Source organism: Odocoileus virginianus, chromosome 11, assembly GCF_023699985.2.
Source record: "Odocoileus virginianus isolate 20LAN1187 ecotype Illinois chromosome 11, Ovbor_1.2, whole genome shotgun sequence".
NCBI classification, from domain to species: domain Eukaryota; kingdom Metazoa; phylum Chordata; class Mammalia; order Artiodactyla; family Cervidae; genus Odocoileus; species Odocoileus virginianus.
Genome location: NC_069684.1, coordinates 28,659,883 through 28,686,567, shown reverse-complemented (window position 1 = coordinate 28,686,567; position 26,685 = coordinate 28,659,883). Strand labels below are relative to the sequence as shown.

The 26,685-nt window shown below is 57.7% G+C and overlaps 3 protein-coding genes and 1 non-coding gene across 10 annotated transcripts in view; 3 read left to right on the top strand and 1 right to left on the bottom strand.

Moving 5' to 3' along the window:
- CFAP74 (cilia and flagella associated protein 74) overlaps positions 1 to 7,205 on the top strand; it is a 99,655-nt gene extending 92,450 nt beyond the window's left edge. For 5 of the 7 annotated variants that reach the window (XM_070474149.1, XM_020873749.2, XM_020873746.2 and 2 more), the window contains 14 exons: positions 450 to 726; positions 1,640 to 1,738; positions 2,558 to 2,697; positions 3,339 to 3,473; positions 3,592 to 3,701; positions 3,829 to 3,884; positions 4,027 to 4,146; positions 4,396 to 4,551; positions 5,177 to 5,303; positions 5,410 to 5,564; positions 5,801 to 5,933; positions 6,163 to 6,293; positions 6,486 to 6,620; positions 6,767 to 7,205. In XM_070474149.1, the coding sequence (XP_070330250.1) occupies positions 450 to 726; positions 1,640 to 1,738; positions 2,558 to 2,697; positions 3,339 to 3,473; positions 3,592 to 3,701; positions 3,829 to 3,884; positions 4,027 to 4,146; positions 4,396 to 4,551; positions 5,177 to 5,303; positions 5,410 to 5,564; positions 5,801 to 5,933; positions 6,163 to 6,293; positions 6,486 to 6,620; positions 6,767 to 6,868 (1,876 nt within the window). In that variant the 3' untranslated portion in view covers positions 6,869 to 7,205. Of the gene's footprint in view, positions 1 to 449; positions 727 to 1,639; positions 1,739 to 2,557; positions 2,698 to 3,338; positions 3,702 to 3,828; positions 3,885 to 4,026; positions 4,147 to 4,395; positions 4,552 to 5,176; positions 5,304 to 5,409; positions 5,565 to 5,800; positions 5,934 to 6,162; positions 6,294 to 6,485; positions 6,621 to 6,766 lie in introns of those variants that run through there. The other 2 variants (XM_020873747.2, XM_020873752.2) reach the window with 2 other exon arrangements.
- Positions 7,206 to 9,030: 1,825 nt separating this feature from the next.
- Positions 9,031 to 11,093, top strand: TMEM52 (transmembrane protein 52). The gene is given in 6 exon segments (XM_020873790.2): positions 9,031 to 9,138; positions 9,230 to 9,355; positions 9,442 to 9,480; positions 9,615 to 9,673; positions 10,633 to 10,811; positions 10,915 to 11,093. Coding segments are annotated over 6 exon segments (690 nt in total).
- An 847-nt stretch (positions 11,094 to 11,940) lies between these two features.
- CALML6 (calmodulin like 6) lies at positions 11,941 to 14,197 on the bottom strand. The gene is given in 8 exon segments (XM_070473742.1): positions 11,941 to 11,954; positions 11,996 to 12,132; positions 12,223 to 12,294; positions 12,296 to 12,324; positions 12,326 to 12,366; positions 12,457 to 12,630; positions 13,197 to 13,290; positions 14,186 to 14,197. Coding segments are annotated over 8 exon segments (573 nt in total).
- An 11,056-nt stretch (positions 14,198 to 25,253) lies between these two features.
- On the top strand, positions 25,254 to 25,358 carry LOC139037635 (U6 spliceosomal RNA). The gene has a single exon (XR_011490510.1). It is a non-coding gene; the product is annotated as a U6 spliceosomal RNA (small nuclear RNA).
- Positions 25,359 to 26,685: the final 1,327 nt, after the last annotated feature.

The following is a 26,685-nucleotide window of genomic DNA, read 5'->3' as shown; positions in this document are numbered from 1 at the left end:
GGCCTGGTGCACTGGGAAGACCCAGAGGGATCGGGTGGAGAGGGAGGTGGGAGGGGGGACCAGGATGGGGAATACATGTAAATCCATGGCTAATTCATTTCAATGTATGACAAAAACTACTGTAATGATGTAATTAGCCTCCAACTAATAAAAATAAATGGAAAAAAAGAAAAAAAAAAGCACGCTTTCCTTATTGAGGAGCAGAAGATCGTTGTGAGAGTGTTAAAAGCATAAGCACAGAGTCAGAAAGCTAAATAAAAAATGAAGCATTTTTGAGTAATTTAAAACAAAAATGTGCACAGGGATAAATGGCATTTTGAAAATTTACTAAAACTCATTAATGGGGTAGGAAACGAAACCTGTGACACCTGATGTCCGGTCCTGGGTGTCCCTGTGCTGGACGCCACCTTGCTCAGCCCCTGGCTGAGCCACCCAAATGTCACTTCCAGGTGCTTCAAGCTGGCATGCCGGGCTGTAGGGGTCTACCCGCCCCTGGAGCTGTCCCACTACCAGATCAAGTTTGCAGCCACCTCCTTGTACGACACATCTGTGGCCACCCTGTACGTCATCAACTCCCACCAGAGCATGAACTCACTGACCCACTCAGTGCCTCGCATTGGCTCAGAGGACGCTTTTCCCGTGGGGCCCACCTCTTTCGAGTTTCTGCTGCCTCCAGATTCGCCCATCACCATCTCACCCCTGGTGGGCACCGTGTGGCCAGGAAAGGTAGGTGTGAGCCCCACAGATGGGCTGGGGCGGGGGGGGGCAGGGCCACCCCGGGATGCCTGGCTATGCCCACCCTGGACCACAGTGGTTCAACCAGACAACAGATGGTAGAGATCAACCTGGGTCCTCATCAGAGCTGAGTGGGCCCTCCTGCCCTCTACCCAGCCCAGCCTGGCCCCAGAGGCGGGGCACCCAAGGGCAGCTGACCCCACAGGCCCCTGGCTGGGGGCTCCATCAGTTCAGACCAAGCGAGGGTGTGCAGCCCTGGATGTCACAGCAGATGGTCACAGAGGCTGCGCAGCACCTGGTCACCAGGAGCACAGGGTTTCCCACCTCTGCTTCTTCTGATGAAGCAGAAAGAGCCAGACCTCAAGGCAGGGACTCCCCCGGGCCCTCACAGCATCTCTGAGCTGAGTGAGGATGGGCAGGGTCATGCAGGCCCTGCCGTCACAGAAACGCATCGTAGTAAAGTGAGCAAATTAGGCTTAAGAAATGGTTCTCTTCTCCAAGGGGGTTACTGCAGCTGTTAAGAGCTTCCTCCTCTCTCCCTTGCTGTACTGAGCACGGGGGAGGCTGTGGTGAGGGAGCCCTTGTGGGGCCCAGGGTCATCCTGGGGGTGGGCTGCTGTTCCTCTCGTGGGATGGGGACAGATGGGGGTGCAGGAACCACCTCCAAGTCTCAGAGCCTGAACATGAACTTCCCCTTCTCACTCATGCCGTGTGGGCTGCTACCCACCGTGGGCAGTGTGCCAGGTCCATCACAGGGACCCTCCCCCCACATGGTGAGAGGGGCCTGGTGACCGGGCCTGCAGCCACCCAGCTTCCAGGGACAGAGATCAGGCAGGACCTCCCAGGAGGGCTCTTCTAAGCTAAGACCCCAACATGTCTGAGAGCATGAACCTTTCCCCCCACAGAGGTGCCTGGTCCGAGTGGCCTTCCGGCCAGTGCTCCCCAGCGAGTTGATCCACCAGGAGGCCTTCCAGGCCCTGAGCAGAAAAGCTGATATCAAATCGGTGTGTGGTGGGGAGGGGGCCGGGGGGCTTGGGGCTGCCCACTTTGCATGAGGCCCTTGCACAAAGGCTTGGGAACAAACACCCCCACCCTGCCTTGAGGTCGGGGGCACCCAGGGCTGGGGATCAGGAGCCCTGAGAACACTTCACTGGAGCACTAGGGGTGTTTTAAGAGGTTAGCACTTTTTCTTGGCAAAGCCCCTCCCTCCTCTCTTGAGAGCATCTCCAGGCAGGGAAGAGCCCCAGACCCTGGTCCCATGGTCTGGGAGGGTGGGCCAGGTCCTCTGCACTGCTCAGCAGGGGCTTGTGCTTACAATGAAGGGGAACAGACAAAACATCAAAGGGCCTGTGAACCTGAGGGAGTTCAGGCCTGGAGAAGCAGCAGCCCCAGGCTCCTGCCCAGAAGCAGCATCCAATACAGCTAGGCAGTCACGGCCCAGAGCCCCGCCCACCCGCTGCTGCCCTGGAGATGCAGGGGCCCCCAGCAGTTACTCCTCAGCGTCCAAGCAGCCCTGCTATCACAGCACACACAGAAGGAAGGGGCGCATGCCTTCAGCCTGCCAGAGGGCAGCGAGACATGGGGGCAGGGCACAAGGGCGAGAACCCCCGTTTCGGCCAGCCCTCTGCCTCACCTTGTACCTCCCCTTCCTGATGGGGAGGGCAGACACTGGGGGTGGTGCATGAGCCCACAGGGGTCTCTGCACCTGTCATCGGTCTCCCTTAAGGAGCTGCTTGGGGTCTGGGTCCCGGGTTCCTGCCCTGGGCAGTCTGCCGGCCCAGCAGAGTCCCAAGGGCAGCACCATAGTCAGACTCCCCTGGCAGTCCCTAAAGGAGACGGCCACCCAGAGGAAGGACCAGCGGAGACCGTCTTTCTCCATGCTGCGGCTGCAGAACCAAGACCGTCTGCTCCAGGCCTCAGCCTCCCAGCCCCCAGAGCTGCAGAAGGAGGACCTCGCATCCAGGTGGGCCCGAGAGAAGGCTACCCCCGCCTCCTGCCCCACAGAGATGTCCCCCTATGCTCCAGGGCCTTATGACTGCAAGTCCAGAGCACGGCTGGCTTCAGGCACAGCTGGAACCAGGAGCTGCCTTGAGGCCCCTCAGGTTCTGCTGTCCTGGGTATCTTCTCACCTCAGTTCCCCTGGGCCTAGAGCCCCTGTGAAAAGTCTCAGTCCAGGGGCTGGGGGTCGCTGAGCCCCTGACCCCCATGTTCCCAGCTCAGCAGCCCAGCCTCCCCAGCTGCCACATGAGCTCCAGGCAGCTCTGACAGGCTTGAGCCACTTGTCAGCCCTGGACCCTTGCTGTGGCCCCAGGAACTCGGTTGTCTGGTGGTGCCTGACGGGTACCCTGGGAGAGGAGAGGCCCCCACAGGGACCAGGGAAGGTATGCAAAAGCCAGTTGGTCAGACAAAACTGTGACAACCACAGCCTGGGCCACAACGTGGCACCCAGGCTGCCACCCCCACTGCCCTGTACTCTCTGGTCCAGGGCCCTGGGAAGCAGGTGCGGCCTTACACAGCCCTCCATGGAGGGCAGGGCACAGCCTCCTGGGTGCTGGGGGCAGTGTGGGGACAGCGCATGAGTGTACCTTGCCGGTTCTATTCCAGCTCTCAAGAGTACCAGTCGGCACAGGCCTCCCTAACCAGGTCTTTCCAGGGGAAGTTTGACAAGTTTGTGGTTCCCTGTGTTGTTGCCAGTGGCGACACCAAAGATAGGAAGGGGACAGAAATGCTGAGCTTCAGGTGCGGTGCTCTGGGCAGGGGGGCAGGGTGGTCACTCTCCCTGCCAACAGCCACCCAGGTCCCGGTGGGGCGGGCTCAGGGTCTGGCACTGCCCTCAGCAAATCCCCACCATTCCCAGTCCCCACAACACACTATACCTGGAGCTGTGGTGTCCAGCGGTAGCGCCATCTATCGTGGTAACGTCCGACAAAGGCAAGACCGTCATTAACTTCGGTGACATTGCTGCAGGTGTGTCCTGATCGGAGCCCAGCCCCCATGCACACACCCACCCACAGGGATCCAGGCACCCTTCTTTTCATCTGGGCTCCCACACTCACTCCCAGGCCTGGGGCTGTGACCTGACCCCCCATTTCAGGACACCGGGGCATAAAGAAGGTCTCCATCCAGAACATCTCCCCCGAGGATCTCAACGTATCCTGCCCACGCCACCCAGGCAGCTTGTAGCAGGGGCGGGGAGGGGGGTGGGGGGCGGCGGGCAGGAGCGGGCGGAGAGAAGGGGACTGTGAAGGGCTGAGGTCCCATTCTCACCCCCTCCTTGACGCTGGGCCCTCAGCTGGAGTACTCCATGCTGAACCCTGATGGCCCCTTCGTCCTGCTGAACCCCACCATGAGATTGCCCTCTGGCGAGACCCAGGTCCTAGATCTGTCCTTCTCCCCGCGTGAGAGTATCCTGGTGAGTCCCAGCCCACCCGAGCTCTATCGCAGCCCTACTCCCTGCTCTACATGCCATCCAGCACTCTGGGCCTGGGAGCCACTGGTCCTCCTGGGCCCTGGCCTCTCACTGGAAGGAGGAGGAGGTGGTGGCCAGGGAGCTCCAAGCCATCTCAGGTCCCCCATGCCCTGACCCAGCTGCTCCAAGACAGAGCTCCCACACCTGCCTCTGCCAGCGTCTGTTTCACGCTAAGGGACGTGGTCTCTGCAGGCCCAAGAAACACTGGACATCATCACCAAGAAAGGCACCTTGTCCCTGGCCCTCATGGGCACGGGTGTGGCATCCACGATCACATGCTCCATTGAAGGTGACGTCCTCAACATGGGCTATGTGATCGCCAGAGAGTCTGTTTCCTTGGGCTTCAAGGTAAAGCATATGGCGGGGCCTGGTGCTGCCCATCGCCTGGGAGAGGTTCCCAGGAGGAATCCACCCTGCCTCAGTCAGGGAGCCAGCAGAGGCCGCTCTACCGCCCCCTCCCCCACCACCCCCAGCAGCTGTCACTCCACTGGCCCCTCCAGCCAGTGGGGAGGGGGTGCTGAGGACGCCCCTTCCTCCGCCCCTCCGCTGCTGCCCATGTCTTCTCACTGCTCCCATCTTTCTGCCCCAGGGCCTCTGCATGGGATGTAGGCCATCCCCCTCAAGGGGCCAAGTGGGCTCCTATCCCCACGCAGGCAGGTGGGCCTGGCTTTTTCTGCTCCCCCGCATCTGAGGTGGCCTTGGGCTGAAGTTGCCAATGGGACCCCTGCTTCTTTACTTAGCTTAGTCCAGGTTCTGACAGCAGACCCCAGGGCCTGATTCCATGGGATTTTAGAGGGATGCAGCATTCTCCCGGGAACAGGGGGAGGCAGGAGAGAACTGGGGTGGGATGCTGGTTCAACTGAAGACTAACCTGAGCCTGATGGAGCAGGAGAGGGCTGAGACCTGGCGGCAGTGGCCTGCTCCCCAGCTGGCCAGCCCAGCTGCCCCAGTGACCCAGCCCTGCTCCCCGCAGCTGCAGAACAACTCCCTGCTGCCCATCAAGTTCTCCATGCAGCTGGACAGCCTCTCCTCCAGGAGCAGAGACCAGCACCGCCTGCCACAGTTCCTGGCCTCGCCGGACCAGAGGACGGAAGTCGTGGGTAAGCTGGCCAGCTGGGGGGACCATGTGGGCCATGGAGGGGGCGTGGCCAGGGGGTGCTGGGCGCTTCAGGGGGATCCTGACCAGCCTGGCCGCCTTGCTCCCAGGCACCCAGAACTACAGTGGCCAGAGTGTGTTCAGTGTGGTCCCAGCCAAGGGCATCATGGAGCCCGGCAAGGCTCAGGACTTCACTGTGACCTTCAGCCCAGACCATGAGAGCCTGTACTTCTCTGACCGGCTACAGGTCGTGCTCTTTGAAAAGGTAGGACTCCGACCCAGCCTGGAGCCCTCCTCCCCACCCAAATGTACACTTGTCCAAGCCTTTCAGCTGCCTGAGCGGCCACACGTTGGAGCTTGGTGCCTGGTGGGCTCCACATCAGGTTGGGGGTCATCAGGTGGAGAGACCAATGTCTGGGGTCCCACAGGCCCACATCACAGCCCCGCCCCCTCCCAGAGCCCCACACGCAGGGTCGCAAACCACTGTACTCCTGCCCCCAGAAAGTGTCCCACTGCATCCTCCTGAAGGGCGCGGCCCGCGAGCACATGATGTTCGTGGAGGGCGGAGACCCCCTGGATGTGCCTGTGGAGTCCCTGACCATGATCCCTGCCTTTGACCTGGAGCACAGAGAGGGTGAGCCCTCTGAGGGCGGAGAGCCCCGAGGTGGGCAGGGTGGCAGAAGCGGACGCTTGGCCCTTTGAGTCTGCAGAGAGGGCAGGCATTTCTGGCCCATCCCCCACAGGTGGGGGCAGGGCTAGTGGGCCAGCCCTGCTCAGAGGATCCCTGCCTGACCCCGGGGACCCCCGCATTCCCTCCGTGGTACCCCCACCCCCGAGACCCCCGCCAGGCCCTCCCTCTCCAGAAGCTGAGGAGCTAAAGCCCATCCTGGTAACCCTGGACTACGCCCAGCTGGACCCAGACACACAGGCCCCACCTGCCACCCGAGAACTGCAGGTGGGCTGCATCCGGACTACCCAGCTGTCTGCAAAGAAGGTGACCACAGCACTGCCCTGGCCTCCCTGGCACCGCTGCAGCCACCACTGCCTGGGCAGCTTGGGCCTCTGCTGGCCTTGCCTCTCTGTAGTTGAGGGGTGGGCAGCCTGCTGGTTAGGGCAGGGGGCAGGAGTGCTGGTTCCTGGGAGCTGTGCCTGCCCGCCTGCCCGCTGACAGCACCAATGCCTGCAGACTGTTGAGTTCAGCATGGACAACATCGTGGCCCTGCAGCACAAGGGCTTCACCGTTGAACCTTCCAAAGGCTCTGTGGAGCGTGGCCAGACCAAGGCCATCAGCATTTCCTGGATGCCGCCCATCGACTTTGATGTGGGTGCCTGGGAGCCCGCCCCCCTCCCCCAGGAAAGGGCTGGGGGCCTAGGCGGGCGAGGTGGGCAGTGCCGCCAAGAGAAAACACGTGCCTGCTGCACCCCTTGACTGAGGATCCCCCTCTGTTCCCACCTCTCCCCTTCCAGCCGGACCACCCACTCATGGCATCGGCCCTGCTGCAGCTCAGGGGGGATGTGAAGGAGACCTACAAGGTCCTCTTTGTAGCCCAGGTGGTGACCGGCCCCTGAGGCCACAGGAGTCTCTCCACAGAGCCCCCTGATCTTCCTGCCACTCTCGAAGCCTTCCCCGGGTCTGTGGACAAGGCCGAACCACCCAGGGGCCTGGAACCTGGGCAGTTTCAAAAGGGCAGCCTCCTGCATGGCCCCCCGGGGCACTCCTGCTGTCCTGGCTCCAGCTCCCATCCCAGCCCCATGTCAGAACCAGCAAAGAGGCCAATCCTGACCACAGCCTGCTCCCAACCTGAGCCCTGCGGGTCCCCAGCCCCACCAGCACCCACCCAGACTTTCGAGGTCCTGGTGGGGAACAGCTGCCCCCACAGACCTGTCAATAAACCAATAAACCCTGTGTGAATCTGTGCCTCTATGCCTGCAGTGTGGGCTGCAGTGAGCAGGTGGGGGGCTGCCCCTGCCCACACACACAAGTCAGCCCATAAAACAATGAACTCAGCCTAGACAACTAGAGCCCTGGGGAAACGGCTGGTGGGGGGTAGAGGTGGAATTGAGGCCAACCCACACCTGGAGAGGCCAGCGAGCAGGGTGGGGGCTGCTAACTCCAAAGTCCAGGCAGCCCCTTACCCCCCTGCTGCTCCCAAGTCCCTGAGGCCCCAAGCAAGGAGTGAGCCCTCACTGCATCCTCCTGCACAGCCCAGTCAGGGTTCTGGGGAGGCCCACCTGTCAGTTTGGTTTTCCAGTGTTCTGAAGTGAGTCCAGGCTCAGCCTTCTGGGTCCTGACCAGCTCTTCAAGGGAGAAGCCCCCTCTCCCGGCCCAGGAGACCTTGCTGGGAGCTCAGAATGGTACCTGCACCAGCCCCTGCCTTCTAGAATGGCAGGGTAGACACTGTCCCCACAGAGCTCACCCAGCCAGGCCCCGTGTACTAGCCCAGCATGCCCAACCTGTGCCAGCCCTAGGCGACCAAATGCAGCCTTCCCTGGCAGGAGTGGAGGGTCAGCTGCATCCAGGGCTTCTCCTGGGCACAGGCCTCGGGACACCAGCCTGGAGTCCTCACCCTACTTCCTCAGTGCCCTTGGCATCTGGAAGTCTGCCCTCTCCCTAACCCTGAGCCCACAACAATGGCCGCAGAGCAGCCTTTTGTGGGACTTCTATCCGGTGGGCAGACCCTCACCAGGCTGCTGCTCACCAGATGGGAGAGAAATCCAGGTCCTACAGCCAGGTCAGGCCCCGGAGTCCTCCCTGCAGGGCACTGCCCCACCTCCTCCCTGGTAGGCCCCTCTCTTCTAAACACTTGGGGTTTAGAACCAGCGGGCCTTGGCATTTACTGGCCCAGGTCCTGCCTGCACTTCTGCATGCTGGCTGCACTTCTGCCCATCCTTCTCCTTCCCACTCCTGAGCCAGGAGCCTGGCTGGAGCAGGGTAGCTGGGGGCCACCGTTCAGCCCGGAGGCACAGGATAGCTTCAGGACAGAGCCTATGCAACGGGCCTGGCAAGTGCAGCCAGGATAGAGTCAAGCTGAGGAGGTGAAAGTGAAAGCCGCTCAGCCGTGTCCGACTCTGCAACCCCAAGGACTATACAGTCCATGGAATTCTCCAGGCCACAATACTGGAGTGGGTAGGCTGAGCCACAAGGGAAGCCCAAGAATACCGGAGTGGGTAACCTATCCCTTTCCCAGAGGATCTTCCCTACCCAGGGATCGAACCAGGGTCTCCTGCATTGGAGGCAAATTCTTTACCAACTGAGCTATCGGAGCAGCACAAGCGGAGGAGACCCCGCCCTCAAAGAGCTACAGTCAGTTCCCCTCCAGGGGGTAGACGCTTTGAGGAGCGCGACCTGATTGCAGTGAAGAAAGACACGCAGGGCAGCGTCCTCTACCTCCCTCCCCAGACAAGGCCCCTTGCCACGCGGACCAATTCCTTTAGCCTGACCGCCCGACGGAGGAGCAGAGGGCAGAGGGCAGCGAGCGTGCACAATTAATGTCGCTGAACTACGCTCTTGGAACGCCCCAGCGTCTTGACTGCTGCAACCCTGACCTTGAGCTCCCGGGTGTGTGAGAGGAGTGGCCGCCACCCTCCGAGGCCACACCCAAGCATAACTGTCCATGGGACGCGTCCGTCCACCCTGAGCCCGACTGCAGGACGCCAAAGGGCAAGACCGCCCGCCACCCTGTGACCCTATGCTAAGGAAACTTGGAGTGGATGGACCTGGTGAGAGGACCATGGGGCGGGAATTGCGTGGGCGGGACCCTGAAGTAACCAAGGACCTGCGGCGAGCCAAGCCCGTCGGGGGCGGGGCTTCTAGAGGCGCGGCTGATCTGGGGGGAAGGGTTAGGGCGAGGGACCTGGGCGTGGCTACAAGGCCAATCCTCCAATGGACGCAGTCTCTGGAGGGCGGGGTTTGCGCTGGGAGCGGCCCAGGGGCGTGGCCCTCATATTGCCGCCGGGCCTCCGGGCTCGCTACGTCTGTCGACGCTGAGCAGGTTCTCCCGGGCGCTGGCCGACCGCGGGCTCCTGTTGCTGCCGCCACTCCTGCCACTGCCGCAGGTGGGTCGCGGGGTGCTCGGCTCCGGCACCGCGGGGCGGGTCTGCGCTCGGCGCGCCATGGCCCGGGCTCACCCGTGTCCCCGCAGGTGGCACTGGGTTTCGTGGAAGGCAGCTGCGACCTGTAAGTCGGGGGCGGCGGAGCGGGGAGGCGGCGAGAGGGGTTGGGCGGAGGGAGGGAGCGGGGGTAAGGGGCACCCGGGGTCCTCCCGCGGGGAGGCTCGGCGGGACAGTGGGCCTGGCCTTTCCTTACCGGCTCCAGGTGCCGCCGTCCCAGAGGTGCCCGCCCCAGGCCAGCTGGAGCAGCCTGTGGCACGTGGGGTAAGTGGAGGGCGCGGCGTGCAGCTGGGTGCTACGGTCCTCCCCTGGGCCAGTCCCACCAGGCCCCCACCCACTTGCCTCCACGGCTGAAGAGTCACCACCACTGTTCCCATCCTGGGCCGCTGGCGGGAAGGTTCTGAGGCCCCCAGCAGCCTGGCATACGGATCCCAGGTTCCTCTGTGAGGCTGCCATCAACATGCGCCCAGTAAGAAAAGGATATCAGGGGAAAGCTAAAAAGCCCACGAACGCCCAAGTTTGAAAAAAGCCGGCGAAAGTTTGGACCAATAAAATTGCTTTGCAAACATGTAACCAATCCGCTTAAGCCAGCTACCAACTGCTTATGCTCACCCTATAAATTTGTGTAACAGCTTGGGCTCAGGGCTCTCTGACCCCACACCACTGCGTTGGATGCGGCAGGAGCCCTGACTCGAGTCAGCAATAAACTTCCCTTTTTGCGAGTTGCATTGTCTTGGAGGCCTTCTGTCTTCCCGCTCGGGGATTTGGACATCGGGTATAACACCTCTCCCAGCACCCAGGCAACATCCGGTATGGGTCCTGCCTGAGTTCTTCATGGCTGGGGACACCCCTGGGCCCTTGACTGACTTCCCTTGGTAGCCCACTTCCCATTCCCTCACTCCTCATCCCTGTGGGAGGAGTGAATGGAGCACGATAATCTGTAGCTGGCCTGGGGCAGTGTGTCCTGGGAAGGAACCCAAGGCCACTTGTGGCCAGCCCTGGAGAGACAGCCAGGGCAGGCCCAGCAGCAGACCAGGCCAAGCCAGATCCTCAGGCCCAACTCTAGCCAGGAAGGAGGTGTCTGGCCTGGAGAGGCAGTCCTGGTTCTTTTATCCTGTGCATTGCTTTGTCTTGAGCAACTGGGCTGTGACTGCCCCCTGGAAACAGGTGCCCAGAGACCAGGGAGCAGTCCAGAGGTAGGGGTCTTGCTCCTCCCTGCCCAGGCTTATCCTGCTCACTGCCCTTCTGCTGCTGCCCTGTGGGGTCTCAGCCAGCTGTGTCCGATTCTGCCACCTCCGGAAGCAGGCACACACGCAGCCACACCTGCCGCTGGCACCTGAGCCCTGCGACCTGACAGCCATCCCCGTGGACAGTGACAGCCCGGTGCATAGCACTGTGACCTGAGTGCTGGCACACCTCTCCTGGTGGCCCACCCACCTGCAGGGGTGGCAGGGTACCGGTGAGGGCCAGGCCCACCCCCACAAACCCATCCTGGGTCCCTGCAGCCTACAGCTTCGTGCAGTGCCCGCTGGGCATGCAGCTACCCCTGCCCTTCGGGGAGCTGGACCTCAACTCCACGACCCCTCCAGCCTACAGGCTGTACGCCCCTGAGCTGCCGCCTTCCTATGAGGAGGTCGTCAAGATGACAAAGACCAGACAGGAGGAGCCACCTCCCTCCCTGTAACCCAGCCTCCCCTGGGGCCTCATGCCTCGAGACCCCTCCAGGACTCCGGAGCCAGACCCTAATGCTCAGCACCCCTGGCTGTGGCCCTGGTGTCCCACAGAGGGGGCAGGATAGCTCTCCCAAGCCTCCCAATGCCACTGGCTCCTCTGTGCTCACAGGGGACTGTGCAAGGGCACCCAGCGCATCCCCACCGTCCTTTCCCCAGGAAGTCCAGCCATCCAGCACATTGCTGCGGCCCTGGACTCGTTGCTATGTAACACTGGACAGCCAAGCTGACTGGCCCTGTGTTGGCCACAAACACATGCTGTTACATCCAGCCCTGGCCCCTAGCCCAGCCCCAGCAGGCCCAGAGGAGGCCCCACAGGCCTAAGCCTCAGGGCTCAGGGCTTGCTGTGATGTCCGCAGCTTCTCAGAAAGAAAATAAAGTTTGTATCTAAGTGATCTCTGCACGGAGGAAAGGGCCCCAGGAGGGGCCCTTGGGCAGCACCTCCCAGGGCCAAGGGCAGGGTGTATGGTCCTCGACCTAGGCCCAGCCTGGCCTTCCAGAGCCCACCTGCTGTCCAGAGCCCAGGACTGGGCTGTGGGCCATGTCAGGTATCCCATAGAAGTGACAGGCCAAGTGCCATGGTCGACTCGGGAGAACCCTCTACCTTCTCCAGACCCACAGCTTTGCAGTCCCTTTTTTCCAGCCTGAAGACAGTGATGTACACATGAGTCTGGCTGGAGTATTTATTGGCTGCGGAACTGGGGTGGGGTGGGCAGTAGCGGGTAGCAGGCTTCTGCCAGCAGACCTCCCTCAGCCCCACTGGGTCCTCCTACTGAACCAGCTTGAAGGACTCCCTAGTCATCATGCCATGAACTCTGAGAGCAGAGGGAGAGGTCAGCAGCCCGGCCAGACTGACCAGCCTCCAGGGTCCCGGGGCCCATCCTCTGCTCACCCTCGTAGTCGAGGGTCCCATCCCCATTCTCGTCGGCTTCCTTCATCATCTGCTCAGCCTCTACCTCATTGAGGGGCTCACCTACGTTCATAAGCACGTACCTGCAGGGGCCCCCCTTGCACTGAGCAGCAGCCAGCAGGGCACCCACCTCGCCGGCCCCCTGCCCCGCGCCCACCTGGCCTGGGCCCTACTTGATCATGTCCCAGTCAATGTAGCCCTTAGCCTCCTTGTCAAAGACGCGGAAGGCTGCCCTCAGCTCACCCTTGGTTCTGGGCCTTCTCCCAATACACCCCCCATCAGGGCCAGGAAGTTGCTGCAGTTGAAGAACCCTTTCTCTGTGGGGAGTAAGTGGCCGGTGAGGGTGGCGCACGCCTCGTCATGCACAGGGGACCCCTGCCTGCCCCAGCTGTCCCTGTCAGCCTCACTAACTCTGTCCACGTCCTTGGCCGTGGAGGCCAACTCACTCTTGGTGGAGTTGATGCCCAGGAAACTCATGAGCTGCTCCAGCTCATCCGTCTTCACCCTCCCTTTGCCCTCCTCGTCGAACATCTCAGAGACCCCCTTGTAATCCTTGATCTGCCCTGTGACAGGCGCTCCGTCTGTGGGAACAACAGCCCAGACTCACCAGGGGTTCCTCCACCCCTTCAGTCCAGGGGAGGCTGAAGGGCCTGGGACACGAGGCCCACGGCGTTCAGCCCCAGCCCAAAACACGCTTCAGAAAAGGCGGCACGAGGGGCAGATCTTGAAGGGAGAGCAGGACGCCAGGGCTGGGGCTGGGGGTGAAGGAGCCAGGGCTGGGGCAGACCAGCCATGTGAGAGCAGTTGGGGCAGCAGTGGGTACCCAGTGAGACCGGGGGAGAACACCATGGACCAATGTGGGAGAAGTCTCCCCGGGGGATAGGGTGAAAGCCCCAGCCTGCTCTGGCATCCCAGAGGGATAGCCCAGCACCTGGCCACCCCGTCTTTCACCGCCATGGCAACTTTCAGAAAGGGCTGCTCTGACCTGGCCCCCCAGAGCAAGGGCAGCCCCAGTGGCTGGCAGGGCCTGGCCTTGGGGAATCTGTGCTCTTGTCCAGATTCATTGGACTTCTTCCTCAGGTTCCCAGAGACGCTTACACCTTCGGGCACAGCCCCAGCTGATCCCCAGGTCTAGAGGCCTGCCCACCCTTTCCCGCGGGCGCTGCCCCCAGCTCCCGCTGGGCCACCCAGCCAGCCCACTGGGGCTCCTCCACCAGGCACCCATAGCAGCCTTGCCATATCTGTGGCAGATGAGAGGACCCTGCACGGTGGCACACAGGCTGCTGTGGGTAGAGTTCAAGGGGCAGAGGGGGCATCTGAGTTTTAGCAGGGCCCAGCAGCCCAAGGTCCCAGGGGTCCCAGATTCCAAGAGCCTTTTATGGCCAGGAGATCCTCTCAGCCCTGTTTTGGGACAGTTGACCCTTCTCCATGTGGCCCTTCATGGCCTGAGCAGCCCCTCACCCCAGAGCTCCCTCTGCGACCCTGGGTCCTAGCCAAGGCCCTCCTGGGCTGCAGCAAGGATGGATACTGTGGGCCAGGGCAGGTGAGGGGGCTGTTCCCCTTTCCCCATGCAGCCGCCTTCCCCCGCCCAGGCTGCAGTGGGGCTGTCATCACGTCTTCGTGAGGGTTCTTGCTGATGGCCTCCCTGGCCAGGTGACTGCCTTGCATCCCCAAGGACCCAGGGCCCAGCGTGGTGCCAGCACTTTGCAGTCACCCTCTAAAGACAAGATCAATAAACAAATACATTTGGGACCCCCTCTGGCCACCCTGTGCAGAGGAGGCTGGAGGTCCACAGTCCAAGGAGAAGACAGCTGGCCATGAGCCGGGGGCAAGAGAGTGCAGGGCAGACAGGACCAGGGGGCCAGACTGGCCACAGGGAGGTCAAGCCAGGTTTCCCCTGGGCAGTCAGGGGCTATTCTCAGGGAAACCTGACCCCCCTCTCACTCGGAACAGCAAAGCTGGCTCCCGGGGGAGCTCCGTGGCCAGCTTTAGTAACAAGATGCCACAGCAGCGCACATCCCTGCACGTGTGTGCTTGACCCTTAGTCACACACACATACTTTGGCCTGGGGCAGTGGCTCTGCCCCCCTGAGCTTGGGGCCCAGGTCCTCAGTCTCCCCTCTAGGCAGTGACCTACTGGCCTGGTCATGGCACTCGCAGGCATGTGGTTCCAAACTGGGGCTGAAGGGTCTGCTCCCATCTCCCCTCCAGCTCCTGCCCCAGGAACAGACATAGGCCCCCACAGTTCCCTTCACCACCTGCATGGCCCCCAGAGTCTCACAGGCAGACACACACCTGCCCTGGCCCTGTGACCACCTGACAAATCTGAGCAGGTGGGGTGTGCCCTGTCCCCCGCTGGCCTGGCTGGCCCTTGGGCCTCAGCCCTTGGCCCTCAGCCTGCCAGAGTATGGAAGCCACGGGGACGCTGCCTGCTGAGGCCCAGGATAGCTGCTGAGGCCGCAAGATTTGTGCTGACGGGGACAAAATGACTCCAGCAGGCTCCAGGCCAGCGGCCCTGGGCTGAGATGAAGAAGCCGGCTGTGGCTGCCCTGCCTTCGTCCTGGCTGCTCCCGGTTATGGCTTCTGGCTGTGTGATGGTGAGAAGAACTTTCCCACCGCTCCCCTCAAAAATTAACAAGCCATTTCAAGGAAACTGGTCCCATCTATATTTCTGGACCAGAGAGGGGGTGCAACACAATGATGGTGGGAGCCGGGGGACAAGGGCCTGTAGAGAAAGAGGCCTGAGCGTCAGTTTTGCATCCGATAGCCAGGCTGCAAGGCTAGTTGTTTTCCCAAACACTCATCTAGGTGTGGCTGTGGTGTGTTTTTTCATGTTTTTATTGATTACTGTGGTGAAATTCGCCTATTACTCAAAAAAGAGAACTAATATATATATTTTTTTATTTTATTTTTCCATTTATTTTTATTAGTTGGAGGCTAATTACTTTACATCATTACAGTAGTTTTTGTTATACATTGAAATGAATTAGCCACGGATTTACATGTATTCCCCATCCCAGTCCCCCCTCCCACCTCCCTCTCCACCCGATCCCTCTGGGTCTTCCCAGTGCACCAGGCCCGAGCACTTATCTCATGTACCCAACCTGGGCTGGTTATCTGTTTCACCCTAGATAATATACATGTTTCGATGCTGTTCAAAAAGAGAACTAATATATTGATCATCTATTATGAACCACAGTCTTTCTGTTTGTTCTTTTTTGGTATTGTTTGTGGTACAAAACCCATAACATAAAATTAACCATCTTAACTGTTTTGGGGGCTTTCCTCATAGCTCAGTCAGTAAAGAATCCACCTGCAATGTGAGAGATCCTGGTTCGATCCCAGAGGTCGGGAAGATCCTCTGGAGAAGGAAATGACAACCCACTCCAGTATTCCTGCCTGGGAAATCCTATGAACAGAGAAGCCTGGCGGGTTACAGTCCATGGGGTCGCAAGGAGTCAGACACAACTGAGCAACTGAATCCACACCATGGTTGTATCACTTAACTGCAAGTGTGCGGATCAGTAGCATGAACTACATTGGCCTTAGGCAGCAGACCTCCAGGACCTTTTCATCTTCCCAAACCCAAACTCTGTCTCCACTAAACACTTACTCCCCATCCCACTTCCTGCATGACACCCACTCTCCTCCTCTCTGTGTGTGGATATGACCCCTCTGGAGACCTCTTATAAGTGACATGAGATAGGATCTGTCCTTTTGTGTCTGGCTTACTTCACCCAGCATCATGTCCTCTAGGTTCATCCATCTTTTAGCAGGTGTCAATATTTCCTTCTTAAGGTTGAATAATATTTCACTGGATGGACTGACTGCATTTTGTTTATCCAACAATCCATGGACATTTCAGTTGCTTCCATCTCTTTACTACATGAATAATTCTGCAGTGAACATGGGAGTCATGAGGGATTTAATCCAAGGTGATTAACATTTAGATCTATAGATTTTAAGTAAAGCAGATGACCCTGATAATGTGGATGGGTCTCACCCAATGAGTGGAAGGCCTTAAGGGTAAAATCTGAGGTCTCAGGGGAGAAGGGACCCTCTGCACACCACCTCTGGCCTGGAGTTCCAGGTACTGGACAAGCCACAAGCACATGAACCAATTCCTTGAAATAAGATGGTCTCCCTCCCTCCCTCCTGCTCTCTCCCACTGGTCTGTTTCTTTGCAGAACCCTTACCAATTCAGTGACCAGGAGCAGGGACCCAGGAAGGCCAGAGCAGTGTGCTCCCTGCACCCAGGTGTCTGTGCACAGGTACTGGGGTGGCTCCCCTACTTCAAGGCACATGGTATGTTCTCTGGACAGGTCTGGATGGGGCTGTGGGCTCCCAAAGAGAAGAGCGACACTCGCACACTGAAAACCCAGGCCAGGGGAGGGGAAAGACTGTGTGTGCAGCTGGGAGACCTCAGGCCCTCCCTCAGTGCCCCCTCCTCTCACATAGTGCAGACCAGTCACCTGCTCCCAGACAAGAAACCCACAGGCGCTGCCACCCCATCCCTCCAGGGTGGCCGCTGGTACAGACTTGGCTCACCAGACACTGTGGCCCCACACAGGACTCTGAAGGGTGCTCCCTCCAGAGCCTATGGCTGGCCCAAGGCTTCTCGCAGGCAGCTGGACCTGACCTCTAACACAGAGCCTGTACCCCAGACCCCACTTCGGGGTCAGTTTCTGGAGGACCAGGCTGCAACCACATGAGCTCTGGAGATGGGTCCCTTGCTGCCCAGTTGCCACGAGGTGCCAGGAGTGGGGACTGTCCCTGCAGTAGGTCACATGGGACAGAGTGGGGGAAAGGCCCCATAATTGCAGCTGAGACAGCTGAGGACAAGTTGGGCCTGACGTGGGTGGATAAAGGGACCTGGTGGCCCTGCCGGCAGGAGGCAGGCGAGCACATCTAGGCCTGGGGGCTCCCTCTAGGGTCTGAAGCATAAGCTGGGGGTGGGGGACACAGGGCTTCTCAGACCCCTCCACACTTCCCCACAGCCTTGGCTTCACTCAGCCCCACAGCTTCACTCAGCCAGCCTGGGGCTGCTGCATGGGGGCTGTCACCCTGGGCTCTGCTGAAACCCCCAGCCTCCTCACCCATGGGTGACAGATGCACCGTGACAGTTTCCCCAGGTCCTGGTGGACTGAGCCCCCTGCTCAGCCCAGCTCTCGGAATGCCCCCTCCATCCCGTCTTACTTCCTTCACCCCCAAGGAAAGCCGGCCTCCCCTCGTTCTGAGCCTTTATCACACAGCCTGCTTGGGGGCCGCCCAGCCTGGACAAAGGGTGTCTAAGAAACCCCAAACCCAGACCACCAACCACGGAAGGGAGAGGGATGCAAGCATAAGATCTGGTAGTGTTCAGGAAATGGCCAGTGCCAGTGACTGAGATTAAAATATAATGTAAAACACTTACAATAACCACTAAAATAACAGAAATAGGTTGTGTGACTTCCACATCTGTGGAAGGAAAAAAGACTAAAGAAAATGTAATGTACCTCGTAGAACACAAGCAGGGAGAAAGAAGCATAAGAAAGCAGTGTAACGGGAACTTCACTGGTGGTCCAGTGGCTAGGACTGCACTCTCACTGTCAAGTGTCTGGGTTTGATCCCTGGTCAGGGAACTAAGATCCCTACACATCACAGCCAAAAATAAAAATAAATAAGAGAAAGGCAGCATAGCTAGGAAGCAAAAGGTAACATAATAAAGGTAAATCCAGGTGGGGGCAGGGACAAGGAATTGGAGGAAAGCAGTCAAAGGGAAAAACTTCCAATTATTAGAAAAGTAAAGTACTAGAGATATACAACATGATAAATGTAATCAATTTTCTGTATGTTATGTATGAAAGTTGTTAAGAGAGAAAATCCTAAGTTCTCACCACAAGGAAAAAAGCTTTTTTCTATTTCTTTAATTTTGTATCTATATGAGATGATGGATGCTCACTAAACTCATTGTGGCCACAGTTCATGATGCTGTTGTTCAGTCACTCAGTTGTGTCCGACTCTGTGACCCCATGGACTGCAGCACACCAGGCTTCCCTGTCCTTCACTATCTCCTGAGTTTGCTCAAACTCATGTCCATTGAGTCAATGATGCCAGCCACCATCTCATCCTCTGTCACCCGCTTCTCCTCCTGCCCACAATCTTTCCCAGCATCAGGGTCTTTTTTAATGAGTCAGCTCTTCACATCAGGTGGCCAAAGGATTGGAGCTTCAGCTTCAGCATCAGTCCTTCCAATGAATATTAGGACTGATTTCCTTTAAGACTGACTGGTTTGATCTCCTTGCAGTCCAAGGGACTCTCAAGAGTCTTCTCTAGTACCACAGTTTGAAAGCATCAATTCTTCGGTGCTCAGCTTCTTTATGGTCCAACTCTCACATCCATACATAACTACTGGAAAAATCATAGCTTTGACTACACAGATGTTTGTTGACAAAATGACTCTGCTTTTTAATACGCTGTCTGGGTTTGTCATTGCTTTTCTTCCAAGGAGCAAGTGTCTTTTAACCTTATGGCTGTAGTCAGAGTCTGCAGTGATTTTGGAGCCCAAGAAAATAAAGTCTGTCACGGACTTTATTTTTCCATGTTTTCTCCATCTATTTGCCATTAAGTGATGGGACCGGATGCCATGATCTTTGTTTTTTGAATGTTGAGTTTTAAGCCAGCTTTTTCACTCTCCTCTTTAACTCTCACCAAGAGGCTCTTTTGTTCCTCTTCGCTTTCTGCCATAAGGGTGGTGTCATCTGCATATCTGATGTATGTACATCAAATCATTATGCTGCACACCTTAAACTTACACCATGCTGTATGTATGTCAATTATACTTCAGTAAAATTGGAAGAATAAAGTAAACCCAGCCACCTGACAGAGTTCCCAGGGGCCAAAGCTGGAAACATATGAGCAAGAAAATAACCAAGTCATATTGGGTTATAACCACCAAAGTGTACAATAAATACCATTGTGCATCACAACCAACCATCAAAAGAGAGAACAGGCAGTCCACAGGATGGGAGAGGACACTAGCAAATCATACATCTGATATGGGTTTAATACTCAGAAAATGCAAAGAACTACTATCACTCAACACAAAAATAACCTCATTCAAACAATGGGCAAAGAGCCTGAACAGAACTTTCTCCAAAGGAGACAGACAGCCAACAAGCCCATGACAAGATGCTCAACATCACTGATCATCAGGGAATACAAATCAACAGCCCAGCGAGAAATAGCACATCACACCCGTCAGGACTGCTACTATCAAAAACCAGGAAACAAGACATGTTGGTGAGGACATAGAGAAACTGGAACCCTTGAGCCCGGCTGGTGGGAATGTAGAATGGTGGAAGGTCCTACAGAGGTGCCTCAAAAAAAAGTAGACATAGAAGCTCCACGTGACGCAGCAATTCCATTTCTGGGCCTATTCCCCAAAGAATCAAAAGCAGGGTCTCAAAGGTGTTTGCATTCCCATATTCATAGCAGCATTATTCCATTTAAAACAATCACCACTTAAAAGGCGATTGATTTGCCTACCTGGATAAAAAGCGCAGATGCTCCCTGTCCACAGACACAGCCTACTGAAAGGCCAGCCCTCAGGGCCCTCAGCGCCCTGTCTGCTGGGCATGTCCCAAGAGCCCCAGCCCTCTGTGCCCAGGGCTCCATGCACTGGAAGGGTCTGAGGCCATAGCCTCAAGACATCCTTTCCTATAAACCCCGCATTCCTCTAAAATTCCATCATTTATTGATCCACAAAGAAATATCAACACTAAAGATCAGCCTCAAATTGATCACTTTCTCCGACTACCGAGTTCCACCAATTTCTTATCTTTTAAAAAATATTTATTTGAAAAAAAATATTTATTTGGCTGCACTGGGTCTTTGTTGCAGCATTCGGGACCGTTTTAGTTGCAGCATGTGAACTCTTTAGTTATGTCGTGTGGGTTCTAGTTCCCTGACCAGAGATTGAACCGGGGCCCCCTGCATTGGGACCTTGGAGTCTTAGGCACTGGACCACCAGGGAAGTCCCTCCAATTTCTAAATCAAGACCAGAGGAGGAAATTCTCTGGCAGTTGGGCAGTTAATAAGACTCCATTCTTCCACTGGAGGTGAGGGTTAGATCCCTGGTCCGGGAACTAAGATCCCACAAGTCCGGGGCGCGGCCAAAACATACCAAAACAGAAACACAGGAAACAGTTAAGAGCTGAAAGGGCTAGTTTCCGCGAAAAGCGGGCGGGGCGCGCTGAGCGATAATAGCCCCGAAAACTAAGGACGGTTTTAGCAAAATCATAGGCGGATCTGAAAACAGGTTAAATGGTCCTCCTGAGTTCTTCGTGGGAAATGCTAAACCGCCAGTCCACTCTGGAGGGCGGAGTCCGGAGGAGAGTCGCTCAAGCCCCGGCCTGGCTACCAACACTCCACCCTGTAGTTGCCCAGTCCTCGGCCCCGCCCGGGCCCTTCTCCCGGCCCCGCCCCCGACACTGGGCCCCGCCCCGCCCCTCTTTCTTCCACTAGGCCCCGCCCCGGCCCTTCCACCGGACCCGCCCCATCCCCGGCCCGGAAGCAGCGCCTGGGGCGTCCACTCCGCGCGTGTGCACCAGGCGGCGCTCGCGGGCCGCGCGAAGCCAGGACTGGGCGTGCCGCTGGGCGGGCACCGGCGTTTGAGGGCGGCCCTCCTGGGTTTGGAGCTGGGCGAGGTCGCCTTCCCCGCCCTCCGGCCCGGCATCTGTCCATCCTTCCTTTAAAACCCTGCACTAGAAGGGAAGACTCATTCTTCTGATCCCTCAGTTGTGAGCACAAAAACAGGCATAAGTACAACCCAGCTTGCGGTGGGGCGGGGGCGGGGGGGTGTGTCACAGTGCCTACTTCGGAAATAGAGCCACCGCTCACCACCTTTACTCAAGGGAAGTGGGTGGGCCCTGGACCGTGTGATCCTGAGAGCCTGGCCAGCCGTGATCGGGCCCACTGCTCGGCTCAGCCACCAGGTGACCCGGTGTGGCCGGCCCCTGCTTTGCCCAGGCTCCGGGGACTCCCAGCTGACCCTGACAGCCCTGTGTCCCCTCACCCCTGAGGACTCAGGGCGCTCCTACATTCTGAGGGCTCTTCCTTGTCCTCTTAAGTCAATGGAAAGAGCTTCACACCTCTCTGGTTTCAGGGGGCCCAGCGGCCAGAGGACGGCAGGAGCCTGGAGGTCTGTTCCACACGGAGGGGATGCTGATGCCGGAGGAAGAGAATTCTGCCCAAAGAGCCTGGGGGCAACACCCATGAGGGCAGCGCCCATCAGCCTTGGCAGACAGGGCCCCCAAGAAGGGTGAGGCTTGCATGGCCCTGTCCTCAGCAGTGCCCCTGGTGTTGCCCAGTGGGGATGACCCACCTCCCCTTGCACTTGCCTTGTCTCTGGGGCTTCATCTCTATGGTCTGTCTCAGAGGGAGTGTCCACCCAATGCAAGGCCTCACCCCCATGGCCACCAGGGGCTCCTGGAGGGACAATAGGACAGGACAGACAAGTCCTTAGAAGTCTGGTCCTCAGGCTGAGCCACCCCCTGGTGCCCCAGAGCAGGCCTGGGCACGAGCACCAGGCATCTGCCCAGGGGAACGTAGAGGGGGCCTGGCAGGTCCCAGACGGACGTCACTGCGAGAGCTCCAGGGCCCTGCCTCCAGGCAGCGCTACCACCCCCAATGTGCCATGCAGGCCTGCTGGTTTCCAAAACACCCAGTGCCTGCAGGCCAGGCTGCCCCAGGAGGGCCAGCCCAGGGGACCAGCATGTGCTCCATACTCAGCCTGCACTCCTACTGCCTGGGGTCCTCACCCACCACTTCCTCTTTCTTCTCTTTGGGTCCCATGCCTGCCCACCTCCAAGACCACCATCCTGGGACTCTGCCAAGCTCCAGGGTCGCTGGCCTCACACCTGCCTCTCATTGCCCCTTGCAGGCACAGCTTGCATCACCTCCCAGGTGACAAGTGGGCTGGCCTCAGGGACAGGATTCTTGACAAACAGCCCTCAGGCCCCAAAGGCCCTCCCAAATGGAGGAAAGCTACATCCTCAGGATGAAGGGCCCTCTGCCGAGGACCGCAGGGCTGAGGCTCCAGGAGCCTGGATTGCCCTGCAGGGGTCAGATGCCATCTCTCTCCCCCATGCCTGCCCCCAAACACATGCAGTGGTGCCCAGCCCAAGTGTAACGTGCCCTCCTGACTAGGAGCAGAGCCTGGAGGCGGAGGGTAGGTGGGGGTGAAGAGTACAGTACCCAGCAAGCCCCCCTCCACTTGCTGTCTAGCTGTCCACTTGCTGGCCCAGCCCATATTGAACTGCAGACACCCCCACAGCTACCCCGGAGCCCACCCCCATCTTGGAAGGTGGCCTTGGGTCTCTCGGTGCTGGGGCTGCCCCTGGGTCCTAGCAAGCTCTCCCTGGGCAATTCCATTGGCCTCACGGGCTGGACTCATGCCAGGGGTGAGGGGCAGCTGGCCCAGGGAGGGGGATGGGAAGGGGAGGAAGAGGAGACCAGAGAGGGGTTGTCCTGCTCCAGGCTGAAGAGTGTCCCCAGGTGCCCAGTGGGAGTAAGGGGGCCTCCAGAGAGCTAGACCCTGCCCGTGTGGCCAATGGCTGGCTGTGCTGCCTTTACTCCTGCCAGCTCCAAGCCCTGTTCAGATTGCGGAGAGATCTCCACTGCCCAGAAAAAGCCATGAACTGGTGAATAAGGAGCTGCTGCCAAGAAGTGGAAAAGGGCAGTGTGGGGGTGGGGCAAGTGACAGGAAGGGCCCCTTCCTTCCTTCTGAGGTGCCCCCAGGTCCAGGCATAGCCTCTCCCTTGACTATAGCTCTGTCCTGGCTCCTGGCTGTGTTCACACATATCCACCTAGGCCAGCTCTGGACCCTGCAGCTCCCAAGGGACTCCATGCCGTGCTAGTCCCTGCTGCCCTGGCCACATAAATCTGTTGTCTGCAAAGTTCCCGCCTCTCTCTGGGATTCTCCTCCTTCTCTTCTTCCCACTCTCCCCTTGGAGGGCATTGGCAGCCCCAGACATCCTTGGCTACCTTGACTCCCCCATGGCCCCTCAGTGGCCTGTGCATGGCTCTCCAAACCCACTGCAGGACTACTTCTCAGCCAACATCTACAGCATCTTAGGCTGAAAAGGCCCAGAGCACAGCATCTCCTCCCTCTGGCCCACCAGGACTGCCCGCCCAGTTGCCCCTCCCATCCTCTCAGCTCACTGTCCAGCTGTGAGGACAGACACCCTGGTGTCACCCCTGACCCCTCTGTGTACCCATCCTTGGACCATCACAAGCCACATCACTCCAGACTTGGCCCTGTCCAGCTTCCCCAGACCACTGCGCTGCCTGCTTCAGGCTCACCTGCCCCACAACAGCTGTGGGGGTGCACCACTGCTCAGAATCCCCCAGTGGTCCCCATCTCCCTACAGGACCTACCCTCCTCACTACCACAGGACCTGAGCAAGCTGACCACTGCCCAGGGCAAAAGGACTGAGCTACCACCCTGGCCTCCTCCCAGAGCTTATATTTTTAAGAAGTAGCTGATAAATGCCAATGGCTTTTTTTTTTTTTTTTTTTTTTTTTTTTGCCACTGAGGAAAAGTCACTCCTCAAATTCATACAGAATTGCAAGGGACCCTGAGTAGCCAAAATGATCTTTAAAAAGAAGACCAGAGTTGGAGGACTCAAACTCCCAAACTTAAAAACTTATTACAAAGCTACAGTGATCTTAACAATGTGGTACTGGTATAAAGACAGACACATAGACCAACAGAATAGGACAGAGAGCCCAGAAATAAACCCTCACATGTTTAGTCAAATGATTTTTTACAAGGATGTCAAGGTCATTAAATGGGGAAAGGACAGCTTTTCAACAAATGGTGCTGGGAAAACTGAATATTCACATGAAAAAGAATGGATTTCAGAACTTCCCTGGTGGTCCAGTGGTTAAGACTCTGTGCTTCCAGTGCAGGGATTATGGGTCTGATCCCTGGTCAGAGAACTAAGATCCCGCATGCTGGGCAGCATGGCCAAAAAAAGGGAAAGAATAAGAATGAATTTGAGCCCCTACCTCACACCATATACAAAAATCAACTCAAAGTGGATGAGACCTAAACTTAAGGGTCAAAACTATAACATTCTTAGAAGAAAACATAGGAGTAGATCTTCATTAACTTATATTTGGCAATGGTTTCTTAGCTATAACATCAAAAACACAAGCAAAAAAGGAAAAAAGTTAAATTGGACTTCAGCAAAACTAAAAACTTTTATGCACAAAGGACACTACCAATAGAGTGAAAAAAACAACTGACAGAATGGGAGAAAACATTTGCAAAATTACATATTTTGTAACCCTAATAAGGACCTCATGTCCAGAATATACAGAGAGAGCATGCCACTCAACAACAAGCACAACAAAAAACAAGTTTAAAAAAGGGTAAAGGACTTAAATAGATATTTCTCCAAAGAAGACATTCAAATGGCCAGTTAGCACATGAAAAGATGCTCAGCGTCCCTGGTCACAAGGGAAATGCAAATCAAACCACAATGATATCACTTCCCACCATCTAGAATGGCTAGAATCAAAAAGGCGTATAGCAACAAGTCTTGGTGTGGACATGGAGTGGTCAGAGCCCTTGTGCACATCCAGTGGGAATGTAATATAGCTCAGCTGCTGTGGAAAGCAGTTCGATGGCTAACTAAGTATAGAGTTACTGTATGACCCTGCAATCCCACTCCCAGGTAAATATGCAAGAGAACTAGAAACAGGTGTTCAGACAAAAATGTGTACACGAATGGTCACAGCAGCGCTATTCACCACAACCAGAAGGGGGAAACAGCCCAAATGGCCACCAGCGGATGACTGATACACAGAGGGCGATGTGTCCACCCAGTGGGTCATGCAGCCGTCAAAACGAATGAAGCCCCGACACCTGCTCCAACATGGATGAGCCTTGAGAACACAGCACTCGGTGAGAGAAGCCAGACGCTGGACACACGTTGTGTGAATGCTGCATGATCCCACTTATTCGAAGTATTAATACTTAGAACAGGCAAATCCAGACAGACAGGAGACTTGTGGTTGGGGGGGGGGGGGCTGGGGGGAGGGCACGGGGAGGGACTGCTTAATGGGGGTAGGGCTTCCTCCTGAGGTGAAGACCATGTTCTCGAAGTGGATGCAGGGGGTGGCTGCACAATGAGGAACCTGCTAAATGAACTGTGTACATCAGAAGGGTTTAGTGCCTACTAAAACTGGAACGGGTACAGAGAAGATTAGCATGGCCCCTGGGCAAGGATGACATGCAAATTCGAGACACGTTCCATATTTTTTTAAAAAGGAGGTTTAATGGTCAATTTCACATTAGGTATGTTCTACCAGGATTCAAAACCAAAATAGCTCATGAGGGAGAACCTCTCTGGGGGAAATTTGAGTCCCCAGGAGCTCCTGAGGCATCTCCCTTCTGACAGGAATGGGAGCTGCCCTGCAAGAGGGACTTCTGGTAGAGACCCGTCCCCGAGCTGGGAAGCCAGGGCGGAAACCCTGGCTGCTGGCCATGGGCTGGGTCTCTGCTCGCTCTCATGGAGGGGTAGCATGGTGGGGGTCTTCTGTTGGAAGAGACAGTCCCTCCAGGGCAGGACCTGAGACAAGGCTGTGGGACAGTCAAGACAGTGACCAGGGTGTAGGCCCAGAGGTTAGGGCCCTTCCTGCCAGGCATCGGGCACAAAGCTCTACCACTGTGTCAATCCTGGGGTGGGCTGGCAGATGTGGTGTGGCACTTGGTGACGAGATATGGCAGGTAACACAGTGTGGCCAGTGTTGTGTGGCATGAGGTGGCATGGAGCCCTGTCCATGGTCATGGGGTCAGGGGGACAGGGCAGCTCTGGGCCCGTGTGGCCTTGAGGATTTCCTGCCCCTTCCCCTCTGCTCAGCAGGCTGCCCTGCTGGAAGAGGCCCTGCGTGGCTTCTCTGGATCACATGACTTCAGGATGGGGTGAGAGGGTCCTGTGGAGTACGGGGTCACAGGCACCCTCGGGCTTGAACTGGTGCCGCAGGTGCAAGCTGTTTACCTAACAGGTGCTGGCGGAGCTGAATCCCAGGGCACTGCCTGCAGGGAGCGGAATCCCAGAACAGCTGGGCGCCCTCCCCCAGGCAGGGCCTGGCAGAGGGAGGCAAGGGGAGCTGGAGACAGGGTGAACCCGGTGGCCCTGACAGCAGCCCCCCACTTCCCTAGACAGGTTTCCCCTGCCACCACCCCATCAGCTGTGCTCCTGTCCGCAGCGGGAACTGGGAGCCAGGCAGTCTGCGGGCCGCTCCCCTCTAGGAGCAGTCAAGCTTGGGCTTCAGCCAGGGTCGGCCCACCTGGGTATGTGCTGCCAGGCCAGCTAGGGGCCTGTTCCAGCTTCTCGGCCCCAGGGACCCCTTTCTGAGCCTGGCCAGGCCTCTAGATGGCACCTGAAGACAGGAGGCTTGCCAGGCTGGGGAGAATGGTGGGGGCCCGGAAGGGGTCTGGGGGCTCAGAGCCCTAAGGCATCTCTGGGGCAGAGGCTGCCTCTGAGCCACCACACCTCCTCATCACCCTCGGGCCTCCCTGTCTACTAGGATCCCATGGCCTATCCTCCCACACAGGACACTGAGGCCTCCCTCTCCCCTCACCTC